At 34.9% G+C, this 14,240-nt stretch overlaps 1 protein-coding gene across 2 annotated transcripts; it reads left to right on the plus strand.

Annotated features, from left to right (window-relative positions):
* The first annotated feature begins 219 nt into the window (after positions 1 to 219).
* Positions 220 to 11,844, plus strand: LOC128227155 (receptor-type tyrosine-protein phosphatase alpha-like). Of its 2 annotated transcripts, XM_052937408.1 has the most exons (17): positions 220 to 328; positions 1,502 to 1,639; positions 1,929 to 2,016; positions 2,346 to 2,419; positions 3,124 to 3,160; positions 3,390 to 3,487; positions 4,002 to 4,124; positions 4,247 to 4,392; positions 4,791 to 4,926; positions 5,173 to 5,322; positions 6,011 to 6,095; positions 6,235 to 6,308; positions 6,786 to 6,923; positions 7,562 to 7,687; positions 7,862 to 8,019; positions 8,587 to 8,725; positions 10,498 to 11,844. In XM_052937408.1, the coding sequence occupies exons 2-17, from the start codon at positions 1,535 to 1,537 to the stop codon at positions 10,573 to 10,575; spliced, it is 1,755 nt and encodes a 584-aa protein (XP_052793368.1). In that variant the 5' UTR covers positions 220 to 328; positions 1,502 to 1,534; the 3' UTR covers positions 10,576 to 11,844. The 2 variants fall into 2 exon arrangements, with proteins under 2 accessions (XP_052793368.1, XP_052793369.1); XM_052937409.1 differs by lacking the exons at positions 8,587 to 8,725; positions 10,498 to 11,844 and having other exon boundaries at positions 7,562 to 7,729; positions 7,862 to 7,996.
* The last annotated feature ends 2,396 nt before the right edge of the window (positions 11,845 to 14,240 follow it).

The raw sequence follows: 14,240 nt of genomic DNA on the forward strand, positions 1-14,240 counted from the left end.
ACAACCCTTTCCATTCGGTGGAGTCGCTGGAGGGGTAGTCGGGGTTGTCTTTGGTGCCGCTGTCATTGTTGGCTTAGGATTTTTCTTCTACAGAAGGAGAACACGGTAAGCATTACACCATATGAGTTTTGTCACAACTGATAAGCATACGTTATTCGATCCAACTATTAAAATAAAACAACTTATATACGCTCATACGATGACTATTCATTTGACAGAACTCCGCAAACAACAAAATCAAGTCAAACGTACGAAAACCCTGGGTTTGGTACACCAAAGCTGAACGTTTCAAACGCATCGACGGAGATTTCTGCACAAAATTCAGGAGGTAAGTGAATATTTATATTGAAGTTTACTAGATACGAGATAAGTACTGCAAAACCTTTCTTAAAATTTGCGTACAGATAAAACATATAAGCGATATTTTGGTGCTTTTTATCTGAGGAGTGTGTGGCCACGTAGCTATTAATGAAAAAACACACACACTTATTAAGGCTAATATTTTTATCTAGGCACAGATCATATGATTTTTTTGTCATTTAAGTCAAATGAGTTAAAAATGATTTTGCATTAAAATATAAAAAAAATGCATTTTTTTGCATCAACCTATATTGTGCGTCTTTAAGGGTTTTCAACAGCGCAAAAGTCGTTTGAAGAACCAAAACTGAAAATGTTTAAAAGATCAATTTATATTTAGTTTTGACGTTCAATAGTTAGCAAGCATAATTCATAAATTCTTTTAAACATGAATAGCTGTAATTATGAGTTGAGCAAATTTTACGAAAAAGATTTTATCAGATTATCAATTAAAAAGCATTTACATTTTCCCGGTAAAGTCCTAACACAAAATAAATATGTTTTTGTGTCAAAATTGTAAGAACTACACACTCAATAATATTTTGTGGTGATTGCAGCTATTTTAAGAAATATATTTGCATTTTTGTAACAAGGAATTAAATTTCAATCCACTATGTTCATTATATTACTGAATATCTTTTTATTGGAAAAATAAATCATCATATAACCCTCAAGACATTGTTGATAAGGTACTCTGGGGCATTTTGACACACAAAAAAACAAAGTGATAATTTAAGCACACTTGCTGAATGCTTTTCATCCACAATCTTATAAAACCTTTTTTCGTAAAATTTGGTCAACTCCTTACTACCCCAAAACATGTGACAAGGAGAGAAAGAGAAACCAGAGTATCAAGGTATGTTTTACTCCTGAAAAGGAGAGCTTTTCAAAACATGGACTTTTGAAACATTTGAATTGTTGGCTTTCCCCACCCACTTTTGCACTGTGGAAGGCCCTCAAAGAGACAACCAGAACACAAAATGGCGTATTAAGATTATCACTACCATCATCTCTTTTAAGAAACGTTTTTGTTTAAGATCTCACCTCCAGAAGCATTTCTAAATGCATGCATACCTGGATCAAACACATATTCCACAGACCGTTTCAGGGTAAAGTTTAATCAACTACACTAAATATATTTCAGTTGCACATACAACGGACGAAGATAACCATTATTATGAGTTTGAAAATTCCATACCTGGTATTCAGGTTCAGAATCTTTGGGATTACATCAAAGACAACAAGAACAAAAAAATGCCAACACTTTTACGACGAGTTTGCTGTAAGTTGTCATGACGCGTTTTTAACTGTTCTGTATGTATTCATTTCATATGTTTAATTCAGTTGAAATTTTTAATATTATTATTACGATGAAGAATTGCATGCACGCGTGTGTGTGAAAACTAAGTAAGATTGTAATGGTTAAAGGATATAGCCAGTCGTTGTTCCACATTATAAGTGGACACAAGTTTGATATCAAACTGTGTTCAAAGCGTGAACACACGACTCCTCCACAAGGAGATAATAATGTGTATCTATATAAATAACACATCTTTTATTCCGGCCCACAGAAGCTACCCATTGGACTGGTTTATCAACACAATGTGGCTGCAAGAGAAGAATACATAGGGAAGAACAGATACAGGGAGATGTACGCATGTAAGTCTAGAAGTACAAATATTTACTTATTACCGTAGTAAAAATACACAAGTCGGCAACTTAAATAAATAACATAAATATGCTATTTGAGCAAACACAAATTGGAAGCGAGTATAATTGATTACAAAGCATGATGAAATTCAAAGATATTTAAAACGTCCGTTCAAAACATTATTTAATAAAGAAATTACGTTTGGAAAGGTCTGTATCATTAAGATGACCATTTACGTACTTTATGTGATAGGCGACCTCATCCTGCACACGAACAGCCATTTTGTCATTGACTTCGTTATTGTCCTGTCACCTATACGTGCTCTTCTTATGTTTAGATGACCACTCCCGCGTACCATTACAGAAGGAAAGGGCTTCCGACTGTGATTACATTAATGCGAGCTACATAAACGTAAGCTTATTTTTATCTATATTTTTACAACAATTGATAACAAAATAAGATTATAAGTATCTTTCATGGCGAGAGTGTAAGATAGGTTGATTTCGACCCGAGCGTAGGGTGTTTTGCGGAAACGAGGTTTACCGAGTTTCCGCAAAACACACTTCGCGAGGGTCGGGATGAACCTATCTTACACGAGCGGCTATGGTAGATGCTTTTTCTCCCACCTCAGTTAAACAAAATTAAGTAAAAATGTTTTTGTATAAATGAACTCTTTTGTGCTTAGTGAAAATAATTGCGTATGGATATGCGATAATTCGTGGTTGTCATGGATATGCGCGCAGTGATTCAGATTATGTTAATGGTCAAATCGGTCTTTAAATAGTTCTAAGGAGAGTGAAGCATTATTTCTTGAAAGGTGCGTGAAAACTTTTTTTATGATGCCATTTGAAGCGAGAAATATTTAATTAGCGTTCTGAATATTGCCACAAGACAATGTTTCCATGATGCTACACACGACAGTCTTCAACAAGGGAGGTACTTACAATGTGGCGACCATTAAAAAGGAGTTCCATACGGGCATTTTATCTTCGCCCGTGTGCAAGATAAGATCATGGTTAAATTATTAGATCTACTTATCTGAGGTGGGAGAAAAAAAATCTTCCATCAGCATGGCAATCGAATACTGTAAAAAAAAATTATTCTTCTCTTTGCAGGGTTATGGTAAAGTTCAAAAGTTTATCGCTTCTCAAGGTAATACATAAAGTCATTTTATCACTTGATATAAAAAATAAACTACAATACAGATATAAACTTACTTTATGTCCGAAAATGCTTTACTTATCTCGAAACTTATGTTATCTTTTGTCATATTACAATGTTTTCTTTGATACAGTTAACATCTGCAATATATGAATATTAAAAAAGTATTGTATTAATGCTCATGTTGTGTATACGTCTTTTCTCTAATACCTTGGTTAAGGTCCAACCAAAAACATGATCGACGATTTCTGGCGAATGGTCTGGCAAGAAAATGCTGAAAAGATAGTCATGCTTACTAACCTGGTTGAAATGGCGACGGTAATATCGACTTGAATAACACTCATATAAGTTGATAATCTATGATTATGTTCCTGGTGTATATTGTAAATGATTTTCATTTTTTCCTTCACTGAAAATTTGCCTTACGACTATACTAAATATAATACCACCATATAAGCATTTGCCAAAGAATGTACTGTACTAGCTTATGTGATAGCAATATCAATATGAACATTTGAATCGTGAATAGCACCGATAGGTATTACAATATTTTATTGAAAGATTTCCTTTTTTATCGTCATGATAAATTATTTTTTTACCTAAATAGAACTGTAAATTACATTGAAAGTATCTACCCATCCTAAACAGGTAACACCATGCGCGTCATCCTGTTTGCAATCACAGCAACAAGCATTTAAATTTGACGTGCTTATTCAAGTTTACTATAATATTCTGTTCAGCCTGCCGCATTTCCTTTATATTAATTATTACCTTATAGCAACGCCGCAAGTTAGTATATTTTGTTGATTTCTTTATTTTACATTTTTATCAGGTAAAGTGCCTTCAATACTGGCCAGAAATAGACCAAACATGCTCATTCGGTGGAATCGACATATCCGTCACTGGTGTTGAGAAGTTTAGAGATTATGAAATAAGAACAATAATTACTAAAAAGGTTTGTTCTTATACTTTGAGTATTTGCTATTTACTTCTTGCTATTACATGTTTTTCCTGAACAATTTTAAACGTTTCATGGTTTCAGTGACATATATGACAGTACTTCAATATCTTTGTCAGGCCCAAAGTGATTCCAGGCGAATTCAACAGTATCACTTTAAAGCCTGGCCAGACAAAGATGTCCCTGACAATGGATGGTGTCTTGTTGAGTTTTTGAATGCTGTCGAAACACAGTCGACAAATGCACCAATCATAGTACACTGCAGGTAAACATGGCCCAATCATAGTACGCTGCAGGTAAACACGGCCCAATCATATAACATTGTAGGTAAATGCACCAATCATAGTACATTGCAGGTAAAATGCACCAATCATAGTACATTGCAGGTAAAAATGCACCAATCACAGTACACTGCAGGTATAATTGGACCAAACATTATACACTGCAGGTAAAAAATGCACCAATCATAGTACATTGCAGATAAAAATGCATGCATTATAGTTCGTTGCAGGTAAAAATGACAATACTTCATGTTTGTCGAATAACTGGAACTTACATTATGAATTTAAATACGATTGGTTCTTGATTGCAAGTATAATAGTAAGACCTTGAACTTACATTCAAAATTAGTCCTCTGTCATAAAGATTGTCATTGTTTTTTAGTGCCGGTGTTGGTCGGACCGGCACGTTTATTGCACTTGACAACCTCGTAGATCAGGCAAGGACTGAAAAATGTGTTAGACCGTTGCAAATGGTTGAAGCCCTGAGGCGCCAACGAGTCAACATGGTTCAGACAAAGGTAGGAGTAAAACAATGCTATAAAAGGCTTAAATGTATACATGTATGTATTTGTGTAGAAGACCACTAATTATATTGTCATTTGGCGCGATATTTCAATGTTAGTAGATAGGCTAACTCGAGAACACGCGGAAACGCCTTGAAAGGTCGAGTGACCCGATATGTTAGTAACTCTGAAGTCTAATCTCGGACAAGTATCCTTGTATGTAACTCAATGACATGTAAACGTTTTATGATTTCGAATCAGGATCAGTATGTATACTTGCACGAAGCGCTTGCCGAAGCTCTGCTGATGGGCACTGATCACGTCTGGCATAGACAGTTTGAAGAGGTCCATCCCTTCATGATGGCAACAGAACCGGGAGAGAAACAAACGAGGATGGTTAAACAGTTTCAGGTCAGATGATGTAATAACTATGTTAACAACAACTGCTAGATAGTGTCCTTTTTATCAATTCTGAGATAGTAAAAAAGTTGTGTAAAGCTATTGTTATTATTGTTTTGTTCCTTGTTCCTTGCTTCTTATAGTTTGATTAGTTTATTTAAACTCCATTATATAAACCTGAGTGCGTTATTTGGTAAAGACCAGGCTATATAAACCTGTAAGCGTTCTTTGGTAGTGACCAGGCTATATAAACCTGTAAGCGTTCTTTGGTAGTGACCAGGCTATATAAACCTGTAAGCTTTCTTTGGTAGTGACCAGGCTATATAAACCTGTAAGCTTTCTTTGGAAGTGACCAGGCTATATAAACCTGTAAGCGTTGTTTGGTAGAGACCAGGCTATATAAACCTGTAAGCGTTCTTTGGTAGTGACCAGGCCCCGTGTCTATAAAGATCGGATGGCTTAAGATTTAAGCCTTAAACTTCCAGACGTAAACTAGTGTTTGGCTTCAACTGCGTTTCAATAAACAAAATTGTAAGGACATTTATCGCATAGCTTCTAACCGTAACCACTTTACGGGTGAACATGAGCATTTTAAGTAGCGTAAGGTTTACGACTACGATATCTAATTGAAACGGGGTCCAGTACTGTATTTCTTTATTGTTATTTATATCGTTGCTTATGTTTTGTACACTGCTTTCAGTTGATTGAACAAAGTCTTACAAATGAAGCCCAGCAAATGCAGAATGGACCAGAATATGGAAACATGGAAACAATTCTTTCAGAAAGTATGATGTTGAAATAGTGCTTTACGTTTAATATGTGTTTTGTTTACACTGATGTAACTTTAAATGTACATGCATTTAAAAAGAACGATTATTTATTGCAAACCGAAGTGTTATCATTAATATTTCTCGTTAATTGTAGTTGACGCATATCGCCCGAAATTAAAGAAACGAGGTTCAAATTTTACACCAAAGCTCGGCACAATCCTGTTGCCAGTAAGTATTCAGCGAACTTATTAAGTTGCGTGATCTATTTTAAACAGAATTAACCCGGTTAAACCGTGTGTCATTTTTTCTGTATCTAAACCTTTGTCTTTGTTAAACGTTTATAAAGTGAATCAAATATTTTTCCATCAATGTATCGTATGGTCAAAAATCAAAACAATCGTTGACATATTGCTCATACATTTTTATTCTATCGTTATGTGCTGTATACAGTTAACGTTGCCTCATAAAACAAGTTTTGTGCTATACAAGTGTGACACACATTTTGTCAAGCAACTGAAATAGTACAAAACATAAGCATGAATAATCGAATGCAAATGATGACCACCATATCTCATTTCGATGCTGTTTATTACTTAACGAGTTTTGCCAAAACAGTGAACGCATAATCTACATAAAAACGCTCACCTCTCAACTCGGGTATAACTGTTGTCGGATGTATTGCTATTGTGAATGTGAAAACTTCAGAGCTTTTCCGGGAAGAACACATTCTTGATGTGTAAATCACCATGTGAAGAACAGCTGGAAGAGTTTTGGTCCATTGTTGAGGAGCAGCACGTGATCACCGTCATTATGCTTACCTCTACATCCTGCCGAGCACACAAGGTATTGGAGAACAATTCAAAAAACAATCGTGGGTTAATACTTCAATGTATCAAACGACATAAACATATATCGAATCACACGTCATTGACGTATTCGGCCGTCAAACAGCGCGCTCTAGTTAAAGGGTTATGACCCTTTAATACATGTATACAGTTTTTACCCCAAGACTTGTAAAACAAGATACTTGAATAGTTCATGTAGTATGATATACTGTAAGAAAAAGGTAATCCCAATTATGGAAGCGCATGTGACATGAAATATTTGTGATAAATTTTTTTTATAACTATGTGCCCATTATTTTCTATTAAAATTGGAGAAACTTTGTTCAATGATAAGATTCCAGTGAACTCGATTTGTTGACCCTTCTGAGGCCGTTAACATTTATGAATAAAAATAGTTCGATGTATGTGTAGCCTGTTTGGTTGCTTGGTAACGTTTTTGTCTCTCGCTTAGTGTATATTATGCCTCACCCATGTGCCTCTGAACAGGTAATGTGTTGATAGTTTGCCTATGTGCTGTCTTATGTTTAACTCGAATTAGAAAGCAGTAACGCATGACTTTACAGTCACTGTTTTTTTCTGATCTTTGACCATATTTACAGACAAGGGTAAATCCATATTGTTTGGTTTAAATTTTAGACATGTGTGTACATGGGCGGAAATGGAGATGGAAAAGTTGGACGATATTCCGTTAACTTCATACAAGAACGGAAAAAAAAAACGTGCAATGAAAGGAGCTTTTCGTTTCGGGACGACAACAATGAGGTTTTGTTCTGAAAGATCTTGTAACTCGAAAATTTTAGCATGGTAATAGTGTGTATAATTGTTTTGAATGGTTAAATTCTGTTCTTTGTTAGTATACATATTTAATTCACTATTTTAATGAGAGAGGAAAATGTTAAGAGTGCCATATTTATGTAGTTTACATATCCATTTAAGGACGAAGATTATCTAACAACAATAAAACAGTTTCAATTCACCGCTTGGACTGAGAACGAAACACTCCCACCAATGCAAAACATGTTAGACTGCCTCGATGCCGTGAGAAATTGGCAGCCGCACCTAGCCGAAAACAAACCTGTTTTAATTCACTGCGAGTAAGTGCCCTAATTAAGGGGCTTCAATTTGGTTTTCAATTTACTGCAATGTAATGTATATAATCTACTTGGGCTCTCTATCTAGATATAGACCATACTGGAGTTTTAACAACGAGACTGTAGCATCATTATACAATAATTTCGTTGTAGTTATTTTTGCTATTGGACGTGTTTTTGAAATTTATCCTTCCTGCAATTTCAGTGTTTCAAAATGTTTGAGATTTAAGCCCTTTTTTACTTCCACTCCAAACGCTAGTGCACACAGGGCCGGCACTCAACGACATCATTTTTAAAATGACTTAATATTTGTATTCATTTAAGCGCTTTCTGAAAAAAAAAACACTACTAAATAGTGTCATAGTATATCCCTGTTTATGCATATAATAACAAATACTCGTTTCAATCACAATAAATTTCACCTTGTGGACTCAAAAAGTAAATTGTTCACTCGTGGCTTCGCAGTTTAAGAAATATATCTTTTAGTGCTCTTTCGTAGAAATATATAACGATCTACCACTGAAATAAAAATCTAACACTGAAACAAACAATGTTCCTATATATAACAAGGACGGGCCATCATAGATGTGGACTTCTAGCAGTACTTCTAAATGAGCTCTATCGCATGGAAAAGACACGGGGTCAGATAAACATCGTGGAAACTGTGAAGACAATGAAACAGAGAAACAGGGACATCATACCCAATAGTGTGCGTAATATGTGCACATTTCATGCGTTCACATCATTTTTAGATCATGCATTAAAAATGTTTTGCTACTGTCATCAACTTTCTAATGTGGGTTGTGTTCTCTGTAGCCACTATTTATGTATATGCATGTTATATGATACCGTGACTTGACCATATGTAGCTTCTGGTTCGCACAACCCCTTGATGCCCTTCGAGGGCATTTTATAGCCTGTGCTCTTATCGATGTAGTCATAACGTCCTGTCATTTCTCAATAATACTATTCCACAGTGTCCATTCAGCTCATTTTCACACTTCTTAGGGTCGATAACTCTTCTTTGTTTATTTCTGGGTCATTTAAGTTTTTTATTTCATACTATTTCCCATTTTCGGTCAGTTCAATAGCTTTCCGTATTGTCTTATGATTTACTCACTTCACAACAGCGATTAGTTTGAACCCACTGGTCATAATTTAGGTAAATGTTTCGTTTTAAATTTGTTTTTCCGAGGAATGCGTTAGTGTTTTCGTCGATAATGTTTACACTCCAATCTGTATCTATTGTCACATTTACTGTTTTGTTGTTGATGAGTGTTAATGGTGTCTTGTTGTTATTTACACCGTTAATTCTGACTTGGTAGTGGTACTCCTCTTCCGAATCGGACTCTTGAACTAACCTTACATCATAGTCCTTCTGCATGCAGCACCAAGTAATTCAGCTTTTATAGATACAATAGATTGCAAGTTTTGCCCTTTGCGGGACAGATCTGCTTGTTTGGGTATTCAAAACAACGCTCTGCGTGTACTTGAATTCAGAAGATCGCAATCACGTGGTTTCATTGTAATGCCGCGGCCTTTCTGCAAGCCGTAATTTGCAAAAGCTGTCTGCCGCGCTCGCCTTTTCGTCCACGTCGGAACACTGCCATGTGGTCATTGTGAAACATTTTGTAGTGTCCGAATTCTCCGGATTGCTTTCAATGTTCGCCTTTATCCGGTTCCCGCATTGCACGACGTCATAATTGGTTTGATTTGCAGTTTTTAATACCTTGTTGTACAATGTCCTTGTGCTCATTTGTAAACTAACAATTTTGGTCAAGTTTCTGGAGTTCTGGCAATAACTCATCCAATTATTGTGTGGCAGTATTAGTATTTTCCTTGTTGCCTGGAACTTCGCATCCGTGTCCCTCTTTTCCATGTCGTATATGCGAAAAACTCTCTCACAAGCGTGGTGAAGCACGTGTTTGGTCGCCGTCTTACACTCTTTATCTTACAAATTAATATTTCCCTATTTCCCCCAACGTTGTTCCAGCTTGACCGTATCCACCTCAAAGGATAGAAAAACCGGCAAATTATTCATTTTATTTTTACTGATGAATGTCTTTGTCCCTCCGTTAAACAACATATTTCATTCATCCAAATATTACCCCATTAAGTAACAGTATCCTCGTCGTCAGATGACATCGTCGGGGATAAGATATTCTTAAAAACAACAGATGACCGTTTACTTGCTTTATTCATGATATGGTATGTTCCGCGAGTACCGGTATCATACTAATTCCGTATAAATTTAGAGTGGCCACAAAGAACACAACAATGAGAATGATATTTGTGTTAGGGATCGTGCAATTCAATTGTTGAACCTTTTACCTTTTTCATATTTTCTAAACTTATTTCAGTTCAACCGTGTCAGTAGTTGACGTGCGCATCATAAACATATAATAAAAACCATACGTATTTCTTATATGATTACTGTCACCTTCCACAGTCTTTCTAACAGTGACTTGTCTTTCATTTCAGGTCCAATATAAATTCATTTACGATTCACTTTTGGAACATGTCCAGAACTCAACTGTATATGAGAACATCAAAACTTGAATATGATGACAATGACGCTGGTACTGTGGTGTGCTGCGCTTAAATAATAATTATAGTTGTATAAGCAGTTATCATGCATAACGAGACAGATACTTCTTACTTGAACATTTGAAACGAGTGCGTGCTGATGTTTATGTTTTTATTATCAATAATCAGGGGGGGGGGGGGGTTCTATTGCATAGTTTTTTTTTGTTTTTTTTATTATATATTACAATGCAAATTAAACGCTAGATATAAGACATAAAACATAAATGTTTCTCATGTGTAATAGTGACGCATTGTATTTTTATATATTTGTGTGTTTGGTTGCTAGCATAGAGATATGTTTGGTGATCATTTAGTGTCAAGGAAACCGTAAACGTGTCTTGTTTATAGACACTCAAATGTGTAATACGTTTATATGTGTTATGCTTATAATGTATATTGTACATGTATAAAGTTTGTAGCTAACTACACGTGCAACATAGCATCATATATAGGTGAAGTACGTTATTTGGTATACCATTAATATACCACTCATAAAAGCAACTGAATCAAATTTCCTTTAGGTGCACTTCTGGTACTATAGAAATATAAGTACTCTGTATTAAATAACATGTTGTAGCGTTCCCTGGCCTTAAGAATGTTAAAAACGTTTGTTAATACATTGCACTAGAGATTTAACTGTTGTATTGAAATGTACATAATGAAAACTTTGTTAGTGTTACTGGCCGCATTTATACTCGTAAGTGTTCATGATAATTCGATTGTCCTGCAAATATTTCAGCACTCTATCAACGAAATCCCAAATCATGCTGTGTTTCATGATGTATATATTCTTGGTAATAATAACCTGTAAATGCTTATGTTGATCAGAGACCAATAAATTTATTTCCTATATATTCTAATATTAATTGAGCAATTTGCACACAAAATGATTTATATTGTTTCATGTCAAAACCAAACGACCTACGACCCATGTTTGGAGTCGGCGTCGCAAGGGCAATAGGTTGACTATCAAGTACCCACAGTCACTCTTTAACAATGTGAATAAAAGGTTAGAAGGCATGTCAAAACAGCAATACAAGTTTTCATTTGAGCATTTAAAACTGCTATGGTTACAAGGATCATGAAATAACGTTGTTTCGTCGAATGAAGTACACATCAGCCATCAATCTGATCGCTACTTACAAGCCGGACTGCCTTTGTCTTTAATGAAATTACTATAATGCTAATGTGCATATCATAGAATTCAATATAAGGGTTACAAACATATATTCTTGTGCAAGTGACAGGAATCGTTTTAGGATTTTATTATCACTTACACAACATGTATAATTTGTATAATATCAAGTCGATTTAAACGGTATGTATAGAAAAACACATTAAGATACGGTGTATAGAGAGTTGTTTTGCTTTTGCTGTGAATGTGTTAAAACACGATCGGTTAAAATTGTTTAGAACTTACCGTGTTTTAATGTTTTCGATGTACAAATCAGCTTGTCATTTTACCAACTGTTTTAGTGTTATCATTTATTATCGTTTTGAAGAGCATCAAGACATGCAATTCATATGTACAAATACAAATGCCAACTCACCTGTGACAATTGGTTAGGTTGCTTTTCTTTTACTGATTGGTCTGACGTATGAAAACTACATGGTAAAATCTCATATCAGCATCCATTATCTAGTAAATACATCTCAAATACCATACTCTAGCAATTCAATGATATATTTAGAAGAAATGTCCTTCAGGGTTAAAAGTCCATGAAACGGGGCGGTCAGTGCGGACAAGTCTTTTGTGCATACTTTCGTTTTTGATTTTAAGTATTTCTACGCCAGCGCTTTAAAATATTTGAAGTTGTACTTTCACTAATGTTTTGTACATTTGTATTTGAATTTTGTGTGGGCACATGCCAATCGTGGATTTTGTTTTAATTGTTGGTTCATTAAATTAACATGGATCGATTTTGACGAATGCACCAAAAATAGTTCCATAGAGTATATTTCAGCTAGTGTTTTTTTTCACCAAATTTGTGTCAGCAGTTAAATATAGCATATAAATGTGGGCAAATGAAAATCTTTTTTCATTCATTTAACGTTGACCGATTCTGACAACTAAAATCAAATAAGGACGTGAGATGTCATTTTTCAATATTAAAAGCTTAAGCTTGTTCCGTATATTTATATAATTAAAGCTATTCTACCCTTGTCAAATATAACAAAATAAAATTTGGTCAAAACCAACAGTACACTTTAAGGAATGTTGGGGTTTATTTCTATAGTGAAGGTGCATATGAGTTTACGAACTCTCCATTATGTTCGAATGATTTTTATTCGATATAGAACAGTTTTAATTGTTCAGCCTTTTTCAAAGTTAAACTTGGTCTTTTGTATTAATTTGAGTAGCAAAATATTGTAAACTGTTTGACAAAACTATGTCGATATGACGTACGCGTGTATTTCACTCAAGAGGCTGTCTACACCAGCAGGCAATTGGATTAAAAAAATCTTTATGATTTGGTTGTCCGAAAAGTTAATCGATTGGTCAATATAACGTTTTAGAAAAGTATTGAGCAATCAACTCATTGAAATATACATAGTGGCCAAAAGATAAACTGTGGACAACAAAGATTCATACAACTGCAGCCAATTGTATAGATTTGGGATAAGCTGTCCAGATATTTTCTTTTAGCCAACATGTATACTCAAATGTTTCTATAAATTATGTTTTCGGATAACTTTAACCAAACAAAAAATATTTTATCCAACTGGCTGATGGTTACTGTAAGTGATGTTTGAACGATTTGTCGTGAAAAGTAAGAAAGATCATCATTTAAGGGTAAACTCAACGAGTAAAAAGCTAAATGTAGTATACACATTGTTTTCGGACTTGATTGTTTTTGGTGTAAACGGTCCTGCTTTGTTTTTTTTTTATAATTAAACTTTATTAAAGTGTATTGTAGTTTATATTTTTATATTTTATAAGAGCGTTAAGTTGCAAGCCATAGTTTCATATATTGCCGCCCTACAATAAATCTGATAAAACAGCACATGGCGTTTCGTTACCTTTTTAGGGGTGAACACATTTCTGTATTGAAATATAACACGTGTTTAGTCAATGATTGCAATACTCTGTCATGCTGTGCATAATTATACTATTCCTTTCAAAAAGCTGAAATGACTCAGAAGCCGAACAACAACTAGGACCAAAAACAATCTCTATTACATGTCGAACATTCAAACCTTTCGGACACTGGTCATCCCGCTGTTTATCACGGGCGAGTATATTTCTAATGGTTCTTCTTGTTAAAGTTGAAATCAGTGTTGGTCTGTCCTGAGGACTAGGCAAGATTCATGTTGATGAAGTCACGTTTGTGCACCGATTTCATTAATATTTGTGAGTAGAAAGACCAGTGTAGGATTTATCGTTGTCCACATGTGACATGATTTCTCAACGCGTTTATCGAAAGGAATAGAAAAACCATGGGCCGAATTACTGGCGATTATCTCAAGAAGGGAATGCATATAACAGCGTTATATGTACGACTATTAATATGTCACTACTTAGGTCCCGATATATCGTACTACGTTATTACAAATCCCGACAATACAAGAAAAGGTATTTCTGTATTGAATTATAACACGTGCTTAGTCAGTCATTGCAATATTCTGTCATACTGTGC

The sequence above is a fragment of the Mya arenaria genome, chromosome 3 (genome assembly GCF_026914265.1).
Source record: "Mya arenaria isolate MELC-2E11 chromosome 3, ASM2691426v1".
Lineage (NCBI taxonomy): Eukaryota > Metazoa > Mollusca > Bivalvia > Myida > Myidae > Mya > Mya arenaria.